At 36.3% G+C, this 17,811-nt stretch overlaps 2 protein-coding genes across 3 annotated transcripts in view; one reads left to right on the top strand and one right to left on the bottom strand.

Moving 5' to 3' along the window:
* Positions 1 to 12,770, top strand: part of LOC306876334 (aspartate--tRNA ligase, cytoplasmic) — a 27,701-nt gene extending 14,931 nt beyond the window's left edge. The window contains exons 9-18 of one of the 2 annotated variants that reach the window (XM_079427420.1): positions 1,618 to 1,677; positions 5,688 to 5,799; positions 8,338 to 8,472; positions 9,365 to 9,512; positions 9,982 to 10,128; positions 10,231 to 10,273; positions 11,068 to 11,148; positions 11,229 to 11,340; positions 11,528 to 11,599; positions 12,029 to 12,770. In XM_079427420.1, the coding sequence (XP_079283546.1) occupies positions 1,618 to 1,677; positions 5,688 to 5,799; positions 8,338 to 8,472; positions 9,365 to 9,512; positions 9,982 to 10,128; positions 10,231 to 10,273; positions 11,068 to 11,148; positions 11,229 to 11,340; positions 11,528 to 11,599; positions 12,029 to 12,120 (1,002 nt within the window). In that variant the 3' untranslated portion in view covers positions 12,121 to 12,770. The remainder of the gene's footprint in view (positions 1 to 1,617; positions 1,678 to 5,687; positions 5,800 to 8,337; positions 8,473 to 9,364; positions 9,513 to 9,981; positions 10,129 to 10,230; positions 10,274 to 11,067; positions 11,149 to 11,228; positions 11,341 to 11,527; positions 11,600 to 12,028) is intronic. The other variant, XM_079427421.1, reaches the window with a different exon arrangement.
* Positions 12,618 to 17,368, bottom strand: LOC306876335 (protein lifeguard 3-like). Its single transcript, XM_079427422.1, has 12 exons — positions 17,294 to 17,368; positions 16,158 to 16,399; positions 15,901 to 15,956; positions 15,721 to 15,785; positions 15,556 to 15,609; positions 15,372 to 15,422; positions 15,254 to 15,293; positions 15,129 to 15,166; positions 14,952 to 15,039; positions 14,553 to 14,648; positions 13,947 to 14,000; positions 12,618 to 13,080 (listed from the first exon to the last, which is right to left on the bottom strand). The coding sequence occupies exons 2-12, from the start codon at positions 16,387 to 16,389 to the stop codon at positions 12,931 to 12,933; spliced, it is 924 nt and encodes a 307-aa protein (XP_079283548.1). The 5' UTR covers positions 16,390 to 16,399; positions 17,294 to 17,368; the 3' UTR covers positions 12,618 to 12,930.
* Positions 17,369 to 17,811: the final 443 nt, after the last annotated feature.

The following is a 17,811-nucleotide window of genomic DNA, read 5'->3' on the forward strand; positions in this document are numbered from 1 at the left end:
GAGCAGCACAGAAATGAAAGCTTAAAATGTTAAACAGATCCCTCATTTTGTTATTACGATAATCCACAGCCTAATTTATGTAAGAAGAGTTGAGGTGAAAGGTTGTTTTCTCTCTATTTCTGTTAGGAATGGACTACTGCACAGTATATACTGCATTAAAGGGATAGTTAAAAATCATTTTCTCACCCTCGATTGGTTCCAAACATGTTTTTTTTATTCTAATGAACACAAAATAAGATATTTTGAGGAGTGTGTGTAAGCTGGTCCTTACTAAGGAAGTCAATGGGGACCAGAAACTGTTTGATTACACACATTCTTACAAATTTCTTCCAGAATATACATGTTTTGGAACAAATTGAGGGCGAGTAAATAATGACAGAATTCTTTTTTTAAGTGAACTATCCTTTAAAGCAGCAGCCTTCATGTTTTTTTAAGGCACTATACAAATAAAAATAACCTTGCTACATTGTTGAGAGCATTACAGTATGGTATATAGTATTCTATATGGTCTAATCTGTTTTGTATTTCTCATAGCAAATGCAGCAGGTCATACCATATATACAGAAAATTTGCATACTTTGCACAGTACAGAAATGGCTACTGTGAACATGGCTTCTGTCTCTGCCTGTCTTTCTTGATGTCAGACAGTGTTTATGTAGAAAGAAGAAACCAGCTGCAGTTGCTGTCCAGGTGTTCTCTGCAGGGATTCCCCGATGTCAGTCAGACAGAGCATCTGCCGCCTCATTACGCCTGTGTCTTATCGGGCGGGCTGAGGATGAGCGGCCTGTTGATCAGTCTTCAGCTCCTACAGGCTTTATGAAGGAAACATAACTCTTAGAGCTCAGGGGCCTTGGGGCCTCTGCAAGAGAAACAATTTGAATCTAGAGTCAGATTTATACTAGTGCTGTCAGACGATTAATCGCATCCAAAATAAAGGTTTTTGTTCACATACTGTGTGTATTTATGCATATGTGACCCTGGACCACAAAACCAGTCATAAGGGTCAATTTTTTAAAATTTAGATTTCTACATCATCTGAAAGCTGAATAAATAATCTTTCCATTGATGTATGGTTTGTTATGATCGGACAATATTTGGCTGAGATACAACTATTTGAAAATCTGGAATCTGAGGGAGCAAAAAAATCTAAATATTGAGAAAATCTCCTTTAAAGTTGTTCAAATGAAGTTCTTAACAATGCATATTACTAATCAAAAATTAAATTTTAATATATTTACGTAGGAAATTTACACAATATCTTCATGGAACATGATCTTTACTTAATATCCTAATGATTTTTGTCATAAAAGAAAAATCAATAATTTTGACCCATACTATGAATTTTTGGCTATTGCTACAAATATACCCCAGCGACTTCAGACTCAAGAAAAAAATACTCCTGGGTAGTGGTGTATATTATACCTGTATAATTTCCAGCTTGTTGTAAACTTTCTTTTTGTAAATGTTCATGGCAGAAAAAAATATTAAACCATGATAGAAGAAAAAAAAATCATATAGGTTTGGAATGACATGATCAGATTTATTTGTGAGCTGTCAACAGAATGTTGTAGAAATAATTTTTTTGAGTAATCATGACCTTTTCTGTTTTTCTTTCAGGAGGGAAGAGCCACTGTTAATCAGGACACTAGACTGGACAACAGAGTCATCGATCTGAGGGTAAGCCTGTATCCATCTCTCTGATTTCATTTAAGATTAATTATCTGTCCCTACGGGTCAGGATTTGGTTGGTTAGCATTGTCCTGTAAATAGTCACATGACATTTATGTCTCAGGTGATTGGCCCTGTACCAGTCAAGCAAATGCCAATAGACCTAAGTCAGGTTAGTTGCCCCATTGAATGTAACACTGATCAAATGAAGCTGTGAGGAATAGACTTGCAGTATTTACAATGGCACACAGTGAATGAAAGTCCTAGATCATAATTTTTTTTTTATAATTTAAAGCTTTCAAAATTATTTTATAGATTTGTCTACTGAATGTTTTTTTGGAAAGACATTTCATCAGCTTAACAATCAGTTTGTGTTAAAGAACAGTACAGTCCATTAAACGCACTGTACAGCACATTTGTACCGTGTGTTTGTACAGGTATGTTCGACTTCTGACTGACGTTTCAGATGTTTTCATGTAGCAAAAAAAAGTTTTTTCATTTAATACTTTATGTATTTCTTAATACAGCAGCTGCATGTACAAGAATAAAGTTTAACATAAGCATATGTGACCCTGGACCACTAAACCACTCATAAGGGTCAATTTTTCAAAATTGAGATTTATTCATCATCTGATTAATAGCTGAATAAATAATCTTTCCATTGATGTATGGTTTGTTATGATAGGACAATATTTGGCTGAGATACAACTATTTGAAAATCTGGAATCTGAGGGAGCAAAAAAATCTAAATATTGAGAAAATCTCCTTTAAAGTTGTTCAAATGAAGTTCTTAGCAATGCATATTACTAATCAAAAATGAAGTTTTGATATATTTACTGTATGGAATTTACACAATATCTTCATGGAACATGATCTTAATATCCTAATGATTTTTGGCATAAAAAAAAAAAATCTATAATTTTGACCCATACAGTGTATTGTTGGCTATACCCCAGCGACTAGTTTTGTGCTCCAGGGTCACATATACTATTCAAATACCAATAAAGTGGGGTCTGTATATTTTATCAGTTTTATTTTGATAAGCATGACACAATTTAACATTAAGTTTACATGAAAAGATTTGTAAGCATTAGACGAACAAAAAAGCATTAACAAAAAAGGTGTTGTCATCAGTGAATCCAGCCGCTTGAAAGAGCTAGCAGGCTGCTCTCAAATCTCTTTTGCAGTACTTTGTTGGCATACGTCACCGTGACATGGTCTCAGTTCGTACAAAATTGCATGCACTGCTTCAAGTCAGCCTGAAGTTAAACACACATTTATTTGGATGAATGGGAAAGTTAACAGATAGCTTGCTTCAGTTTGTACTGTATAGACCTCCTTGGTCTGTCCTCCCTGGCTTCCTGATATTGTGCAGCATGAAAAAAGCGATAAGGTTCTGAAATAAAGGAGAATCACAAATGTGTATTGTTCAGATTTATGAAGAAGCCCTGATGGGGTTGTGGGACTCGAGCGCTGTGATTGGCCGCCTGTGCTTTGTGAGAGCACCTGTTTCTGAGACAATGTGTCTGTGTGAACAGACCTGGCCTGCCTCACACTTTAATTTCTGAGTGAACAGTAGAGCAATAAACAGTTTCCAGCAGTTGCAGACTTAGCTTTGTCATAATGAAAGACCTCTGTGTCAGGCACCCACACACACACACCTTTTTTCACACACCAAGTGAGATTGAAATCTGGCAGTGCTATAGGACTGCCACAGCACACCTTGCTCTGAGACAGCGGGCCGTTTTTGAGAACTTCCAGAAAGTGAAGGCAGAAATCAGAGAGTGTGAGGCGGGGGAGTCAAACCACAGGACAACAGCTTTTTGTGCCTCTTCGCTTTTCACTGCAGCCTTGCGAACACTAGAGTGACGCACGCAGCTCATTTCTACACTCCCCCAGTGAGAGACGTGTGAGGATGCCAACTGAAACCTGCATGTTTACACACTCCGCTGATAGCAGCTTTGCATATTAACTGTACAACCACTCAGCTTCACAGAAGAGTCACTTAATGTCCTCGCAGCGCACCGCGTTATCGTGATCTGCACTGAGAATATAGACAGACTGTCTTAATCTGTTGACTTCTTGATATTTATTAGCAGTTAATTAAGAGGAAGTCCTATTGCCCTGTATATATTACACTTACTGCATTACGGCCATAAAATTAAATGATCACACTAACTTATTTAAAAAAAACATGTAATTTCTGCAGGTTTCCCACAGTCATGTCCATAACCTTTGCATGTTTATATAAAGTCTACACTTTCATAGTTGCATTCAGCTATATTTAATCACTAGAAATTTGCTGTTAGTGAGTGCAATCTCTATTTAATGATTTGTTAAACTACTCAAATGCATTAGTCAAAAGTTGTAGGAACTCATTTCAAAGTTGCACGTCACTAGTGATAATATGGGTCTCCCCCCCCCACAAAACCAAAGCTGTCTACCTAGATGGAAAAGGTTTCTAAATGGAAGGCGGCAACATTATACTGCCTTCTAAGATATGCTTTTATGACTAAAATTTATGTTTTGCAAACAGGGCAATACCAGAATGCATTGTGACGAGCTCAGGGGAAACAAATATTCCAAGATTCCAGAAAAGAGAAAATTCAGTCATAAATCTACAGTACCGTTCAAAAGTTTGGGGATGGATCGATAGATATCATGTGACACTGAAGACCGGAGAAATGACTGCTGAAACTTCAACTTCGCCATCACAGGAATAAATTACATTATTAAATATATTAAAATAGAAAATAGATATTTTAAATTGCAATAATATTTCATAATAGTATTTTTAGCAGCCTTGCTGAGCATAAAAGTCTTCTTTCAGAAATCGTACAGTTATTTGTAAATTGTAATAATAAGTCACAATATTGCTGTATTTTTTTTTTTATCAAATAAATGTGGCCTTAATGAAAAATCGTGCTGAGCTCAAACTATCTGTGTACTTATTTCAGTACTGAAAACTGAATAGTTCAGTCTAATTAATAATGACCTATTTTACCCATTATCTATGTCTGCTATTTATTATGTTGAGTTCAAACTTCATCTTGATTAACACCCTTTACAGTCAGTACAACTCTGCTTGATGACCAGAAACTATGAACTGTTCTTCAGGACTGCATGTCAAAATTAGATTTAAAAGCAGCAATAAAATCTGACGATAATAATATCATAAATTTAGCCTCAAATCATGCAAAAACAGCTGTTTTGATGCCAGCCCAGTTTATGCACATGCTTGTTGTAGATCTGTCTGCAGACTTGCTGTTTATCAAATCGCTCATATTTCATTAGAATAGTAGAAGTGTCTATATAGACTGCTCACTAGGTTTCTGAACAGCGTCATTTTTCTGTTATTTACAGGTCTAAAATCCCCCTAAGGGGAGTGGAGGTTTGTAATGTGGTTATAAAACTACAAACATGGAACCAGAGTAGATCTAATTACCTTAAATCTCCACAGAAATCTTAATGTTACTCTATCACAATGAGTCTGTCCTAACCGAATCAAATCCAATAAACAAGATCCTTGAAATATTGATATAGAAGCCTTTTGCTTCTCTAGGATTTATGCGAGCTCTCTGTACGTGACGAAGAAAGAGGAAACGTGGCCCGTATCACGGGTCATCAGGGAGTCATCTGATTCATGGGAAATTCAGGCTGAGAAAGCTTTTTTGTTTGAGACCCGAGGATTCAGGAGCTTTGATTGTTGCTGAAGATTGATTTTTCAAGCACTCTGTCCCTTTGGTCCTGTGAAGAGGACCTAATTTATTTGTATCTCTGACAAAAATGACCAGAATATATTCAGTTGCCAGAGAGAGTTGCCAAAATCAAAAGAGGTCTTTTGAGATCTAGCATTATGTTTTCTCCAGAACGTCTACAGAGGAAACCTTCACAATGCAAAGCAGAGGTTTCAAGGTGTTACACGGCATGAGAACAGCAGTGCTGACATCAGTCCCTGGCAACACCCAAACAAACAGGTTACATAACTTGTGTACTAACCCATGCGTCTTCCTTCACAGACCACGACCAGCCAAGCCATCTTCAGGCTGCAGTCAGGCGTGTGTCAGCTCTTCAGAGACACGCTTATCAACAAGGGCTTTGTGGAGATCCAGACCCCCAAAATCATCTCTGGTACGGCCTTCTCCAAGTGCACTTCATCTCTCTGCATACCTCTGAAGAAATGCCAGAGGAGTAGTTCACTAGTTATTTACTTGCATATCAAAACTCAGTGTTTTCAGAGAAACTAAAAAGTATTTTTTGAAAATGAATATGTGGTGTCCAGATTAAGCAGAAAGCACAAATAATAGCACGCTATGTGACCCTGGACCACAAAACCAGTCTTAAGGGTCCATTTTTGTCAATATTTGGCTGAGATACAACTATTTGAAAATCTGGAATCTGAGGGAGCAAAAAAATCTAAATATTGAGAAAATCTCCTTTAAAGTTGTTCAATTATAAGTTCTTAGCAATGCATATTACTAATCAAAAATTAAGTTTTGATATATTTAAGGTAGTAAATTCACTGAATATCTTCATGGAACATGATCTTTACTTAATATACTAATGATTTTTGGCATAAAGGAAAAATCAATAATTTTGACCCATACAATGTATTGTTGGCTATTGCTACAAATATACCCCAGCGACTTAAGACTGCTTTTGTGCTCCAGGGTCACATATAAGCAATTCATTTACAAATTGTATAAATTATAATCATGATCTGTTTTCATCATGTCGTACCAAAACATAACACATCCACCTCTGAAACAACTTTTCTTCTGATGTAATGAAGGCCGGGCTGGATATTCAGTGCTGAATTATGCCACATTATGTCTTTTCGAATGCCGTGCTCGTTTAATTTTTTAACTTTCATCTTTAGGTGAAACGACAGACTTTGTCTGGTGATGTATCTCTAAACATTTAGTCAGTTTCTCAGAGCTGACGGTAAGCTCATATTGAGTAACCTAATAATCCATTTCATTTGGATGTACGTCACAATCTAGAAGAGAAGAAGTCTCTGCTTCTGTTATATCTTCAACCTCACAGAACATTTGAGATGACACGAGGTAAATGATCTTGTCTCCATGTTCACGCTGGAGTATCTGTATTCACGACACAGCTCTTATCTCTGTCCTCACACACTGAGCCTCCTGAATGATTTCCTGCTCCCGCTGTCCAACTTAGTTAAAATTTCAATTTCAAAGATTGATACTTTTTCATTTTCTGAGGTAAAAAAAAAAAAGACAGTGACACTGTCAAAACACCAGCTGAAGAAAAAGAAAAAGTGGTGTTTATTAAGGAGATATGTCTCCAGTCAGTAATAGGATGCCATGTTAGCACTCTTGAGATCTATCAGATCTGCTGGGATTCATGAGCACAAAGAGTTCAGGGCCTGCTTCTGTTGAAAACTCAAATTGATTGCTTTCTCAGCTCTTTCTATTCATCAGAGGATTCTGAAAAAATAGCTAAGTTTCCACAAAAATATTAAGCTGAGCTGTTTTCGACATTTGATAATAGGTGATGATTAGAGTGATTTCTGAAGCATCACGTGACACTGGAGTATTCAGCTTTATCATCACAGGAATACATTACATTTGAAAATATATTCAAATAGAAAACAGTTTCTTTTTAACTGTACACAATATTACTATTTTAGCCTTTCTGAACATGAGACTTCTTTCAAAAATATCAAAAACATAAATAAATCATACCGACTGCAAATATTTGTCCTTTTTGCAGCTTGATAGTATACATAATAATTTACTGATTTCAAAATATTTCACTTTTCCGTGGGAGACTGATTCTACCTTAAAAAGTAAAGAGATAATTGTGAGAGAAAGTTTAAAATAAGACATGCAAGTTTCATTGCAAATTATAAGGTTAATTGTTTCATTTTTATTTATTAAGATATATTTTGAGGCAGAAATGAGCTTTCATTTTAGTGGTGTAATTAAACTTTATTGGTATAATGACTTTTGTAATGACAGGAGGGAATGTAAAATAAATAATTTTTTTATTCATTTATATAAAAAAAACCTTAATGTAATAAAAAACAACCCCCCCCCCCCCCACACACACACACACACACAACAACACATATTCATGTTAATTCATATCTGCTTTACTGCTTTTATTCACCTAATACTGGAACGTTTTTATTGAGTGATTCATTGCTTGTTTCTTAGCGTTGATGGAAGTCGAGCGCCAAAATGATGTCGCTCAACTACTTCAAGCAGCTCTTAAATACGCTGCTTTTTTAGTCCACCAATGATTTTAAAGACTGGGTATTACGTCACTAAGGCCTTGGTGGTGTTACAACACTTTCTCTCTCCCCGCTGTGTTTGTGGTTTTCGCTGTTAAGGAAAACAGTTACTTTCATTTCCTCTGTAGCCCGGCCAGCCAATCAGAAGAAGCCTTAGTGACGCATTTTGAATTTAAAGTTTGCCGCCTTCGGTGAGATCTACCACCCGCAACAGATCAACATCGTGTTCTTTCAGTAAAACCGCATGGCATCCGGTGCCCACACCCAACTCTACGTGTCCTCTAGAACATCATGTTCTTATGATGGCCATATTTCCATGAGAATTATTAGCACTGCTCTGTCCTCACATCTGCAGACAACATAATATCTATGATCACAGCGCATGTGTTTTTGTGTATTTTTCACAGCTGCCAGCGAGGGGGGAGCAAATGTCTTCACCGTCTCCTACTTTAAAACCAGTGCATACCTGGCCCAGTCCCCTCAGCTCTACAAGCAGATGTGCATTTGTGCTGACTTTGACAAAGTCTTCTGTGTCGGACCAGGTAAAGCATGAAAACACACCCTTTCTTTCCCTTCTACATCCTCAGGTCATCTCTAAGGTGACCGCAAACAATCCAGAAGACCCAGAGACGATCATGGCCTCAAAAGCATCTGGCCGCTGTCACCTTCAGCAGTATCTCCTCTCTGCCAGTATGCAGATCAGGACATACTGCAGGATAAACAGACGGATTGCACAGAAATCCCTCCTGTGCAGCACACTGAATAGAGCAAGAATATCAAACACTTTCAGCAGAGCCCTGGGACGCAAGACTTCAGAAAATACAGCTCATCAGGGACCTCTGCTGATGGGAAGTCACATTGTAGAAACAGCTTCTTCTTTTCTCCCTTTTACCTGGAAATGTTCAAAAGTGCATCATTCTGAGACGTTATTGATGGTCTGAAAATGTGAAAAAGCAGCATTTTAGAAATTTAGTGTTGTTTTAGAATTTTTTTTTTTATGTACTGTCATATTTTAAATTAGCTTTTATTTTTATATTTTCAGTTTTCATTTTAGGTTTTAGTCATTTTGTTGCGTTTGTCATTTGTTTTGTTTTTATATTCCTTTTAGCTTTTCCGTTTATTTTTTGCTTTTACTCATTTACATAAACTCATTTTATTTCAGTTTGTTGTAAAAGCTTAATTTTAAGATTTTCATATTTATTTAATTTCAGCTTTATTTAAATTAACAATAAATATTTAAATAGTTTAGTTTTGGTTTGACTCTAATAACACTGTGACGCAATTTGAATTTTGAAAATGTTATTTCATGATAAATTTCTGTCAGCCGTGAACACTAGTAATGTGTTTAAAGTTAATCCCCCTGTGGTTTAATTTAAATACTGCGGTTACTATGAATGTCAATCACTCAGTTGACTATGCAAATGTTTCTCCTAGTGTTCAGGGCTGAGGACTCCAACACTCATCGCCATCTGACTGAGTTTGTGGGGCTGGATATTGAAATGGCTTTCAATTATCATTACCATGAGGTCATTGACTCCATTACTGACACCATGGTTCAGATCTTTAAGGGACTGCGTGACCGGTAAGGGACGTGACTCCTTCAACATGGCTTTAAATGTGCAAAAAGAAAATTAGTGAAGTCCTATTTCCTTTTAATAAGAAGCAAATCACATGAGAATAGTCACATGAATTTCTCTTGAAATGACACGTGAAAGAAATGCCAACAAGTTCATGTGGTTTATAATAACAAAGATGTACACTGCCATCTAGTGCTCAGGTTAATACTGCAAGTCATGTCATTTTGTGGCAAATGTTACTTACAAGGCAATCTGTCCCAGCTTTCTCTTTATGTGGAATTCATAAATGATTGATCCAGCCTGACCAGCATTGAGGAAAAATAACATTTGCCCACTAATGCTATGGAAAACAGTATTTGGAAGATGACATTTTTCAAGTTCAAGCTCAACTTGAACTTGAAACATTCCATGCAAGTCTCCGTTCTACCTACTTATTCTCTCTCATCATGTGTCTGTGATGTGGATGCACTCCAGGTTCCAGACAGAGATCCAGACGGTGAATAAGCAGTACCCCAGTGAGCCGTTCAGGTTCCTGGAGCCCACGCTGAGACTGGAGTATAAGGAGGCGGTGGCGATGCTCAGAGCTGCTGGGGTGGAAATGGGGGATGAAGAAGATTTGAGGTCAGGGTGGCTTTCTTGATAGAATTTCCCACATTGCACACGCAGGGAATCTGTAACACATCTTAGAACAGATCTGTGATCATTTCATTTTTTCTTCCTCAGCACACCTAATGAAAAGCTGCTTGGTCGTATTGTGAAAGAGAAGGTAAAAGATCATTAATAATATACACTGGTGTGAAAAAGTGTTGGCCCCCTTCCTGATTTTAAATTTTTTTTTGCATGTTTGTCACACTTTAATGTTTCAGATCATCAAACAAATTTAAATATTAATCAAAGATAACACAAGTAAACACAACATGCAGTTTTTGACTCACTGTACTCTACTAAAAAAAAAGTCTTATGTTTTTACTAAGGCTGCATTTATTTGATTAAAAATGCAGCAAGTTTAAATAAATAAAATGCAGTTTATTTCTGTGATCTGCAGCTGTATTTTCTGCATCATTACTCCAGTCTTCAGTGTCACACGATCCTTCAGAAATCATTCTAATAAAAAGATTTGCTGCATAAAAATCAATGATGAAAACAGTTGTGCTGCTTAATATTTTTGTGGAAACCTTGACACGTTTTTTTTTTTTCTCAGGATGCTTTGATTAAAATAAAGCTTAAAAGAACATAAAATATGGTTTTTGTGGAATAAGATAATTTTCTTTTCAAATAAATAAAAAATCTGACCACATTTTTAATTTACTTTGACATAAAAGAGAGCAGACATACTCTAAAGCTCAGAATAATTTATGGAAACTACAACAAATGGGTCATTCTGAAGTCTGTTTGTGACACCTTTGTTTGCTTAAGGTCAGAGAAAGTGGAAAATAACCTTGTAAATCTAAATTATCAATGGCTTTAGCTCCAGAAATATTGAAACCAGGACAAATATGTTTGTGCAAATGAGTGGAATATTGCTCATAGAAATTAAACACACATTTGCATTTATTTTAGTATGACACTGACTTCTATGTGCTGGACAAATACCCGTTGGCGGTAAGGCCATTCTACACCATGCCTGACCCCAGCAACCCGGTAAGTGTTTAGAAGCCTATAGATCTAAATCCATCGCTTTTTATTCAGCGAACAACAAACTCTACATGTTCTTCCTGCAGAAATACTCCAACTCGTATGATATGTTCATGAGAGGAGAGGAGATCCTGTCTGGAGCTCAGAGAGTTCACGATGCCCAGCTGCTCACTGAAAGAGCAATGCACCACGGCATCGGTAACTACACTGCATCACAGCATCCGTGCTCTTAAAAGTGATGCTCCACTAAACAGGAATACACAGAATGTGGAGTGACTGTAATACGTTTGATTCACAACTCTTTGCACTTCATCCTTATGGTAAATATTGACTACTCTGAAGTCTGTTTTGTCATAGATGATACATGTTTTGCTCTGTGTTACAGACTTGGAGAAGATCAAGGCCTATATTGACTCGTTCCGTTATGGAGCTCCTCCTCATGGTGGCGGTGGCATAGGTAACAAACATTTTTACAATCTTAGAAATTACTGTTCAAAGGTTTTGGGTCATTTAAGGCATTTACACATCACCATTTCTCAGTAAATATATTTCTAAAGGTTCTGTTGACTTGAAATTTTCACCAGATGTCGGTAACAACTAAAGTAGAAATATATTTAGTGGGAAAAATGGTGACGTGTTCAATACTTATTTTACCCGCTGTATAATGTAACAAAAGATGGCTATACTGTAGTTTTGAACTTTCTAGTCATTAAAACATTAAGTGGCTTAACTGTTGATAATAAGAAATGTTATTGAACACCAAATCAGCATATTAGATTGATTTCTGAAGAATCATATGATTGGAAATCCTAAAATATTCCGTGTCAGTTTTTTAGCTCTCATTTGCTGCACTAGTGCATGATGTTAAATGTCTGGCATCTCTTAGGTCTGGAGAGAGTGACCATGCTTTATCTCGGCCTACATAATGTACGTCAGACCTCCATGTTTCCTCGTGACCCCAAGTGCCTGACCCCATAAAGATCAAAGCAGCCAACCTCTCGGACAGCCAGCCATCAGGGATCTGGACGTGCCATGATGATTAACCCACACAGATTCAGCCACTTTTATAATACTTATTACCAGACACAACGGGATGTTAGATAAAACGAATGTACTTTGAAGGGAATCAGTGTTAACTGCTATAATACAGGTGATGTTGTGACATGTATCATTAAAGTTATACTGTACGTGTAGGTGTTTTTCTACTGATCATGTTCCTTGACACCAAGTTTTTTGAGAATTCTAACAAATAATTTAAACAGTACATGCACAATAAATTAACAAAATGGTACGTTTCTGAGTATTTTTCTTTGAAAATGATTTTTAATGTTGTACATGTATTCTTTACTGTGTTTCGAATCAGAAGCACTTACTAAGTTGAAGGTTAATATTGCATCACTTTCTGTTGTGCAGTGCCAATGATTCCTGTTTTATAGCCAATAATCATCATACATTTAATTGATTTTCTTCATTTTATTTCCCTTCAGGCTGTAGGCTAAACATTGATAATACATCAAATCACTGTTTTAGTGCACGCTCACGCTTTTACAGTAAACTCTTGCAAAAGAACAGGTGGAATGTTACAAAAAATAAAGTGCTTATTGTAAATAAAGTGACAATCATTTTGGTAAAAGTATGAGCAACCTCTGTAGAACAACATATGAAGCAACACAACATAATTTTAATAACCGTCAGCAGTGCTGAAGGTAATATTTGAGATCCATGCGATTGAAAAATCAAGATAAGCTCCAAGAAAGGTCAGTCTCTGAGACCGAAACGCTCATCTGTTTACTCAGAAGAGCTTCCTGTGATGTGCAAGAAGAAGATAAAGATCTGGACGATATCAACATAAAGGGAAAGAGCTCCGAAGATATATTCCTCAGGGCTGATGCTGTTCGCTCGGTTTCCAATGAGCAGCTGAGTGTGGTAAGCCAAAAACTAGAAAAAGACAAGCAATCATTTAGCATTCAGTTGTGGAAACAAGCGTGCTTAATTGTATTGAATATGCAGTGTTGGGGGTAACGCATTCAGATGACTTTTTTCTAGTAATTTATTGATTGACAGCTGTCCTGTCCCCATGTGAGATGTTACTATAGCTCTAGAATAAATGTGAGCATGCATTAATTCACCTCACTTGCAAAAAAAAGATTCAGTATTCCTCAAAATTAATAAAAACAGTCAAATGCAAACTCAGAATATGACGCAAACCTGCTATGATTAAATGTTAAATAATGCCTTTGCTGCTGACCTTCGATGATCCAATTCAACTACACTAATAAGCAAAAATCACTCTAGATAAACATTTGTGCTTCTTTTTTTTTATTATTGCTGAAGCTGAGTTCTTCTGTACAGACGTGAACTTTCTTTCCCTTCAGCCTGAGACTTATTCATTTCACTTTTGGTGTGAAAGGGCTTTAACGTTTGCCTAAAACACAATATATATATATATATATATACATTAATGTTATATTAAAAACAAACAAGCAAGCCCTGCCCAGATTTAAAAAGTGATGCAAAAGTACCGTAACGCATTACTTTCCATTAAAAAGTAACCAAGTAACGTAATTAGTTACTTTTTTAGGGAGTAACGCAATGTTGTAATGCAGTAAATTTAAAAGTAACTTCCCCCAACACTGTTGCATGTGTACTTCAAATCTTAAAAGGTATATTTAAAAGAAACTGTACTTGCAGATAATCCAATATTAATTCAATTAAGGTTTAAGTTAAGTATTGTTAAAAGCGCTATATAAAGGTGACTTGACACTTAAGTATATTTTTCATAATAATGCTATTAATGAACTCACCAAGGTAAAGACTATTGCTCCACAAGCACCATACAGCATATGCAGCCACGGCACCTGAGACAGGTATATTATCATATAACAGGTATTTTCCTGGTTAATAATTCATAAGACAGGATATAGGCCTTACTTTCCAAAGACAAGCTTGGTCAGCAATTCAGCCACATCAATCTTATATTAATAAGTGAACTGTATATAACATATGCATCTGTCAGACAGTTTTGGACTCAACAATATTCAAAGTCCCCCTAGTCTGAGTACAAAACTTATTTTAATATGTGGGCACTCCTTATGGCATCATAATGATAATAATTACACCTTTTTGGAGCTGAATGTTCTTCAGGGATCCCACTCTTTTTAACCTATACACAACTATTTACCTAACTTATCCAGCTGTTGATGATTTAGTGGATAAGGATTTTTTTAAATATGTTTTTCATTATAAAAATGCCCAATAATTTAGAGTTCTCTAGGTACAGAAATCACACACTTCCTCATATATCCAGGTTTTTATGGTTTGTGGGAACCCTGGTTCTTCAAAGAAAACCACTGCTTTAAACACCACATTATTTGCAATGACTGAAATAATGACATATTGGCCTCACTTACATACTGAAAGGAGAGTACAATGGATGTGACAATGCCAGTCACCAGAAGAACAACACACAGAGCACAGAGCAGACCTGTGCAGGAGGTGAAGTCAACCTGTTCAAATGCAGAAAACATGGCTTTACTTCAAAACACACCAAACTTTAGAAGCTGCAATACTAAAGTAAATTACATATGCAAAATGGGGAGAAAATATTACACAAAAGCAAACATTTATCCATTAAAAAGCAGAGCACACAAAAAACAGTTTTGTCTCAAGCAAGCATGAGATATTTACCAGTAAGCCATGAATGTTTAAACAGAGACAGACGATCATTGTAATCAAATACAATGGGTTATTTTACACAGGCAACAAAGTAGCATTCACCAGTCGATGGGTGCTGCCACAGCAGGTCTTACCTTGGTCTGAAAACAGAAGATTGTGACGATTATACACACTATTGCCGTGATCCCCAGGGCCAGGAACACTGCTTTGGTGTCAAAATAACTAAATAACACCAGATGGAAAAACAAGAGCATATCTGAAGTTTAAATCCAAGCATATGCAGTGTGTGAAACTGATGATATCTGTCTTACCTTGATATTGTTCCTGTCATATAAGACAACGTAAGGGTCTGTGGAGGACAGAAAACATATTTGGTTAATTACAATGAATAATTCAAGGGGAATGTCCATGAAAGCTAAATGCAATCATCACTTACAAAAATGAAAAGGAGTATTAAATTCCATGGATGACGCCTCCTACAAACCAAGTCAGGATTAAATACGGTAGATATTGTGGTGCTTATAATGTAAATAGTTCAAAATGATTAAACTCACCTCGGCCCCTCACAGCAAACCAGCATAAGGTAAGTAACAAGATACACCGGGCTGTGAGAAAAAAAAATAGAAATAGAAAAAAGTACCACAGCATCCACACGCAACAAATCAGCACATTATAATGATTTCTGAATGTAATATTGGGGATCATAAAAGACTTTGATTTGACAGTAAAATAACTCACAATGATGCCCAATAAATGGCAGGATTTTGGACCACAAAAAGACGCACGGGCTCACTGTAAGATGAGGGATGTACACAAACACACCCATTTCATTACAGTAGTATGTGTAATGCATTACATTCAGTTCATGAATGTTCAGTTGTTTTGTGAATTTATCATACTCACACAAACGTAAACACTGCAATGATTGAAGCAGTGATTAACAGCTGGACGGCTAGAATAAGGTAAACCTGGTATAAAAACAACCACAAGCCAATCTCGTTACATTAAGCTGTTGCTTATTTTATTGCTACATTTATATACTTAGAAATCTGTATTCTATTTTAAAAGTAATAGTCTCAATACCTTTCTAATGAAGGCATGTCGAACACTCATGCTGTCCCATACGCCCTCTGCATCTCCTACAACAATGCACAGAAAACAGTTTTGATCATTATATATATATATAAATGTATTTGGACAACTATGTTGCATTTCTGCTGTAGCAGATATATGCCAGACTCAGCCGCCTAACAAGAGTGCATGGTTTCTGAATAAAATCAGCTCAGTTGTGTTCATAAAGCAGACAAGTAGAGAAGTAATAGATTACACTTGATTCTTACTTAGGTTGGAGGGAAATATCCCTGGTGTTATGAAGGACGGCATCACAGATGGCATTGCTGAAGGGCAGTACCCAGGGCCCTGCCGATGCCCTGCTGGGGGGTGTATGCCAGGCTGTCCCGGGCCCGTGTACACCCCTGGCTGGGCTGGATATCCGTAGGGAGGGTATGGATAGTTTCCATGCTGCTGCTGTCTTGACTCTTCATAACTTGGAGGGGGATCTGACTTTGACATCGTGATGTCCCTGAAACACAAGCCACATAATTAAAGTTCTTTAAGAAATTAATACCTATATTAACACTTTATTTTTATTTTTCTCTCTCTCCCTATTTACACACATACAGAGTATCCAATGCATTCCCTGGAGCACAAAACCAGTCTTAAGTAGCACATTTGTAGCCAAAAACACATTGTATGGGTCAAAATTATAGATTTTTCTTTAATGCCAAAAATCATTAGGATATTAAGATCATGTTCCATGAAGATATTTAGTAAATTTCCTACCATAAATATTTCAAAACTTAATTTTTGATTAGTAATATGCATTGCTAAGAACTTCATTAAAGGTGATTTTCTCAATATTTAGATTTTTTTGCTCCCTCAGATTCCAGATTTTCAAATAGTTGTATCTCAGCTAAATATTGTCCGATCATAACAAACCATACATCAATGGAAAGATGATTTATTCAGCTTTCAGACTGGCTTTGTTGTCCAGGCTCAGAAATAAGTGCATATAGTAAACAGAGGCGGACAGCAAGTGTTTTTACTCAAGTGTCTGTACTTTATCAGTGTTTTTCTTTAGAAAACTTTACTTCACAAAGCATAATATTGTACTTTTTACTGCACTACGTTTCATATTAAATATTTAATAACATTATAAATCTATGACTTTCTTTCTTGTACTCAAGTGAAAATAATTCAGATAATAATTATTTTATTTAGGAAATGTATGTAGTGCAGTAAAAAGTATGATATTATGAAGTAAAAGCTTTCCAAATAAAAACACAACAGATACTTTATTAAATGTAACATTACTCGAGTAAAGTAAAAATACTTCACTAAGTTTGTAAACAATACAGTTACACTTTATGGCAGTGTGACATCAGCATAATTATAATTATTGATATATTTCGCTCACCAGGTTCACTGCGTCCTCAGGCACTGAATCAAATGAGAGCGCGAGAGACTGAATCAAATGAGAGCGCGAGAGACTGAATCAAATGAGAGCGCGAGAGACTGAACAACGCAGCTTGAGAAGCGTGAGGAGCGCGAGGAGAGCTCTGATTGGCTGGAAGCAGGTCTCCGGATCTGGACTGGATCTATTTCTCGAATTATTCTAGTAGTTATTTCACCTAAATACTGTTTTGTGTGACCGCTGTTTAGTATTCACAATTAACTATTTATTTTTTTGGGTGATCTGAACAAATAGATATGTGTATTATTGTATCGTCTTATTCGCAACAACACGTTCGTAGTTAGTTGGTCATTATTAGTTTATTATTCGTTAATGATCTTGTAGTAAAACCTTTCTACCAACAGACGGCGCTAAAACATATAATATTACATACACACTCAGACTCGATACAGGTTTGATCGGTGTGCTCTTTATCTTTGGTTTTAATACACATTAAATAATTATTTTATATATATATATAT

This window comes from Barbus barbus (genome assembly GCF_936440315.1).
Source record: "Barbus barbus genome assembly, chromosome: 10".
Lineage (NCBI taxonomy): Eukaryota > Metazoa > Chordata > Actinopteri > Cypriniformes > Cyprinidae > Barbus > Barbus barbus.

Coding starts and splice junctions, on each gene's coding strand:
- LOC306876335 (XM_079427422.1), bottom strand. CDS start 16,389: ATGTCAAAGTCAGATCCCCCTCCAAGTTATGAAGAGTCAAGACAGCAG. Junction 15,786..15,900: donor GACATGCCTTCATTAGAAAG/GTATTGAGACTA, acceptor TTTTTATACCAG/GTTTACCTTATTCTAGCCGT. Junction 14,001..14,552: donor TTGTACTCTCCTTTCAGTAT/GTAAGTGAGGCC, acceptor TACCTGTCTCAG/GTGCCGTGGCTGCATATGCT.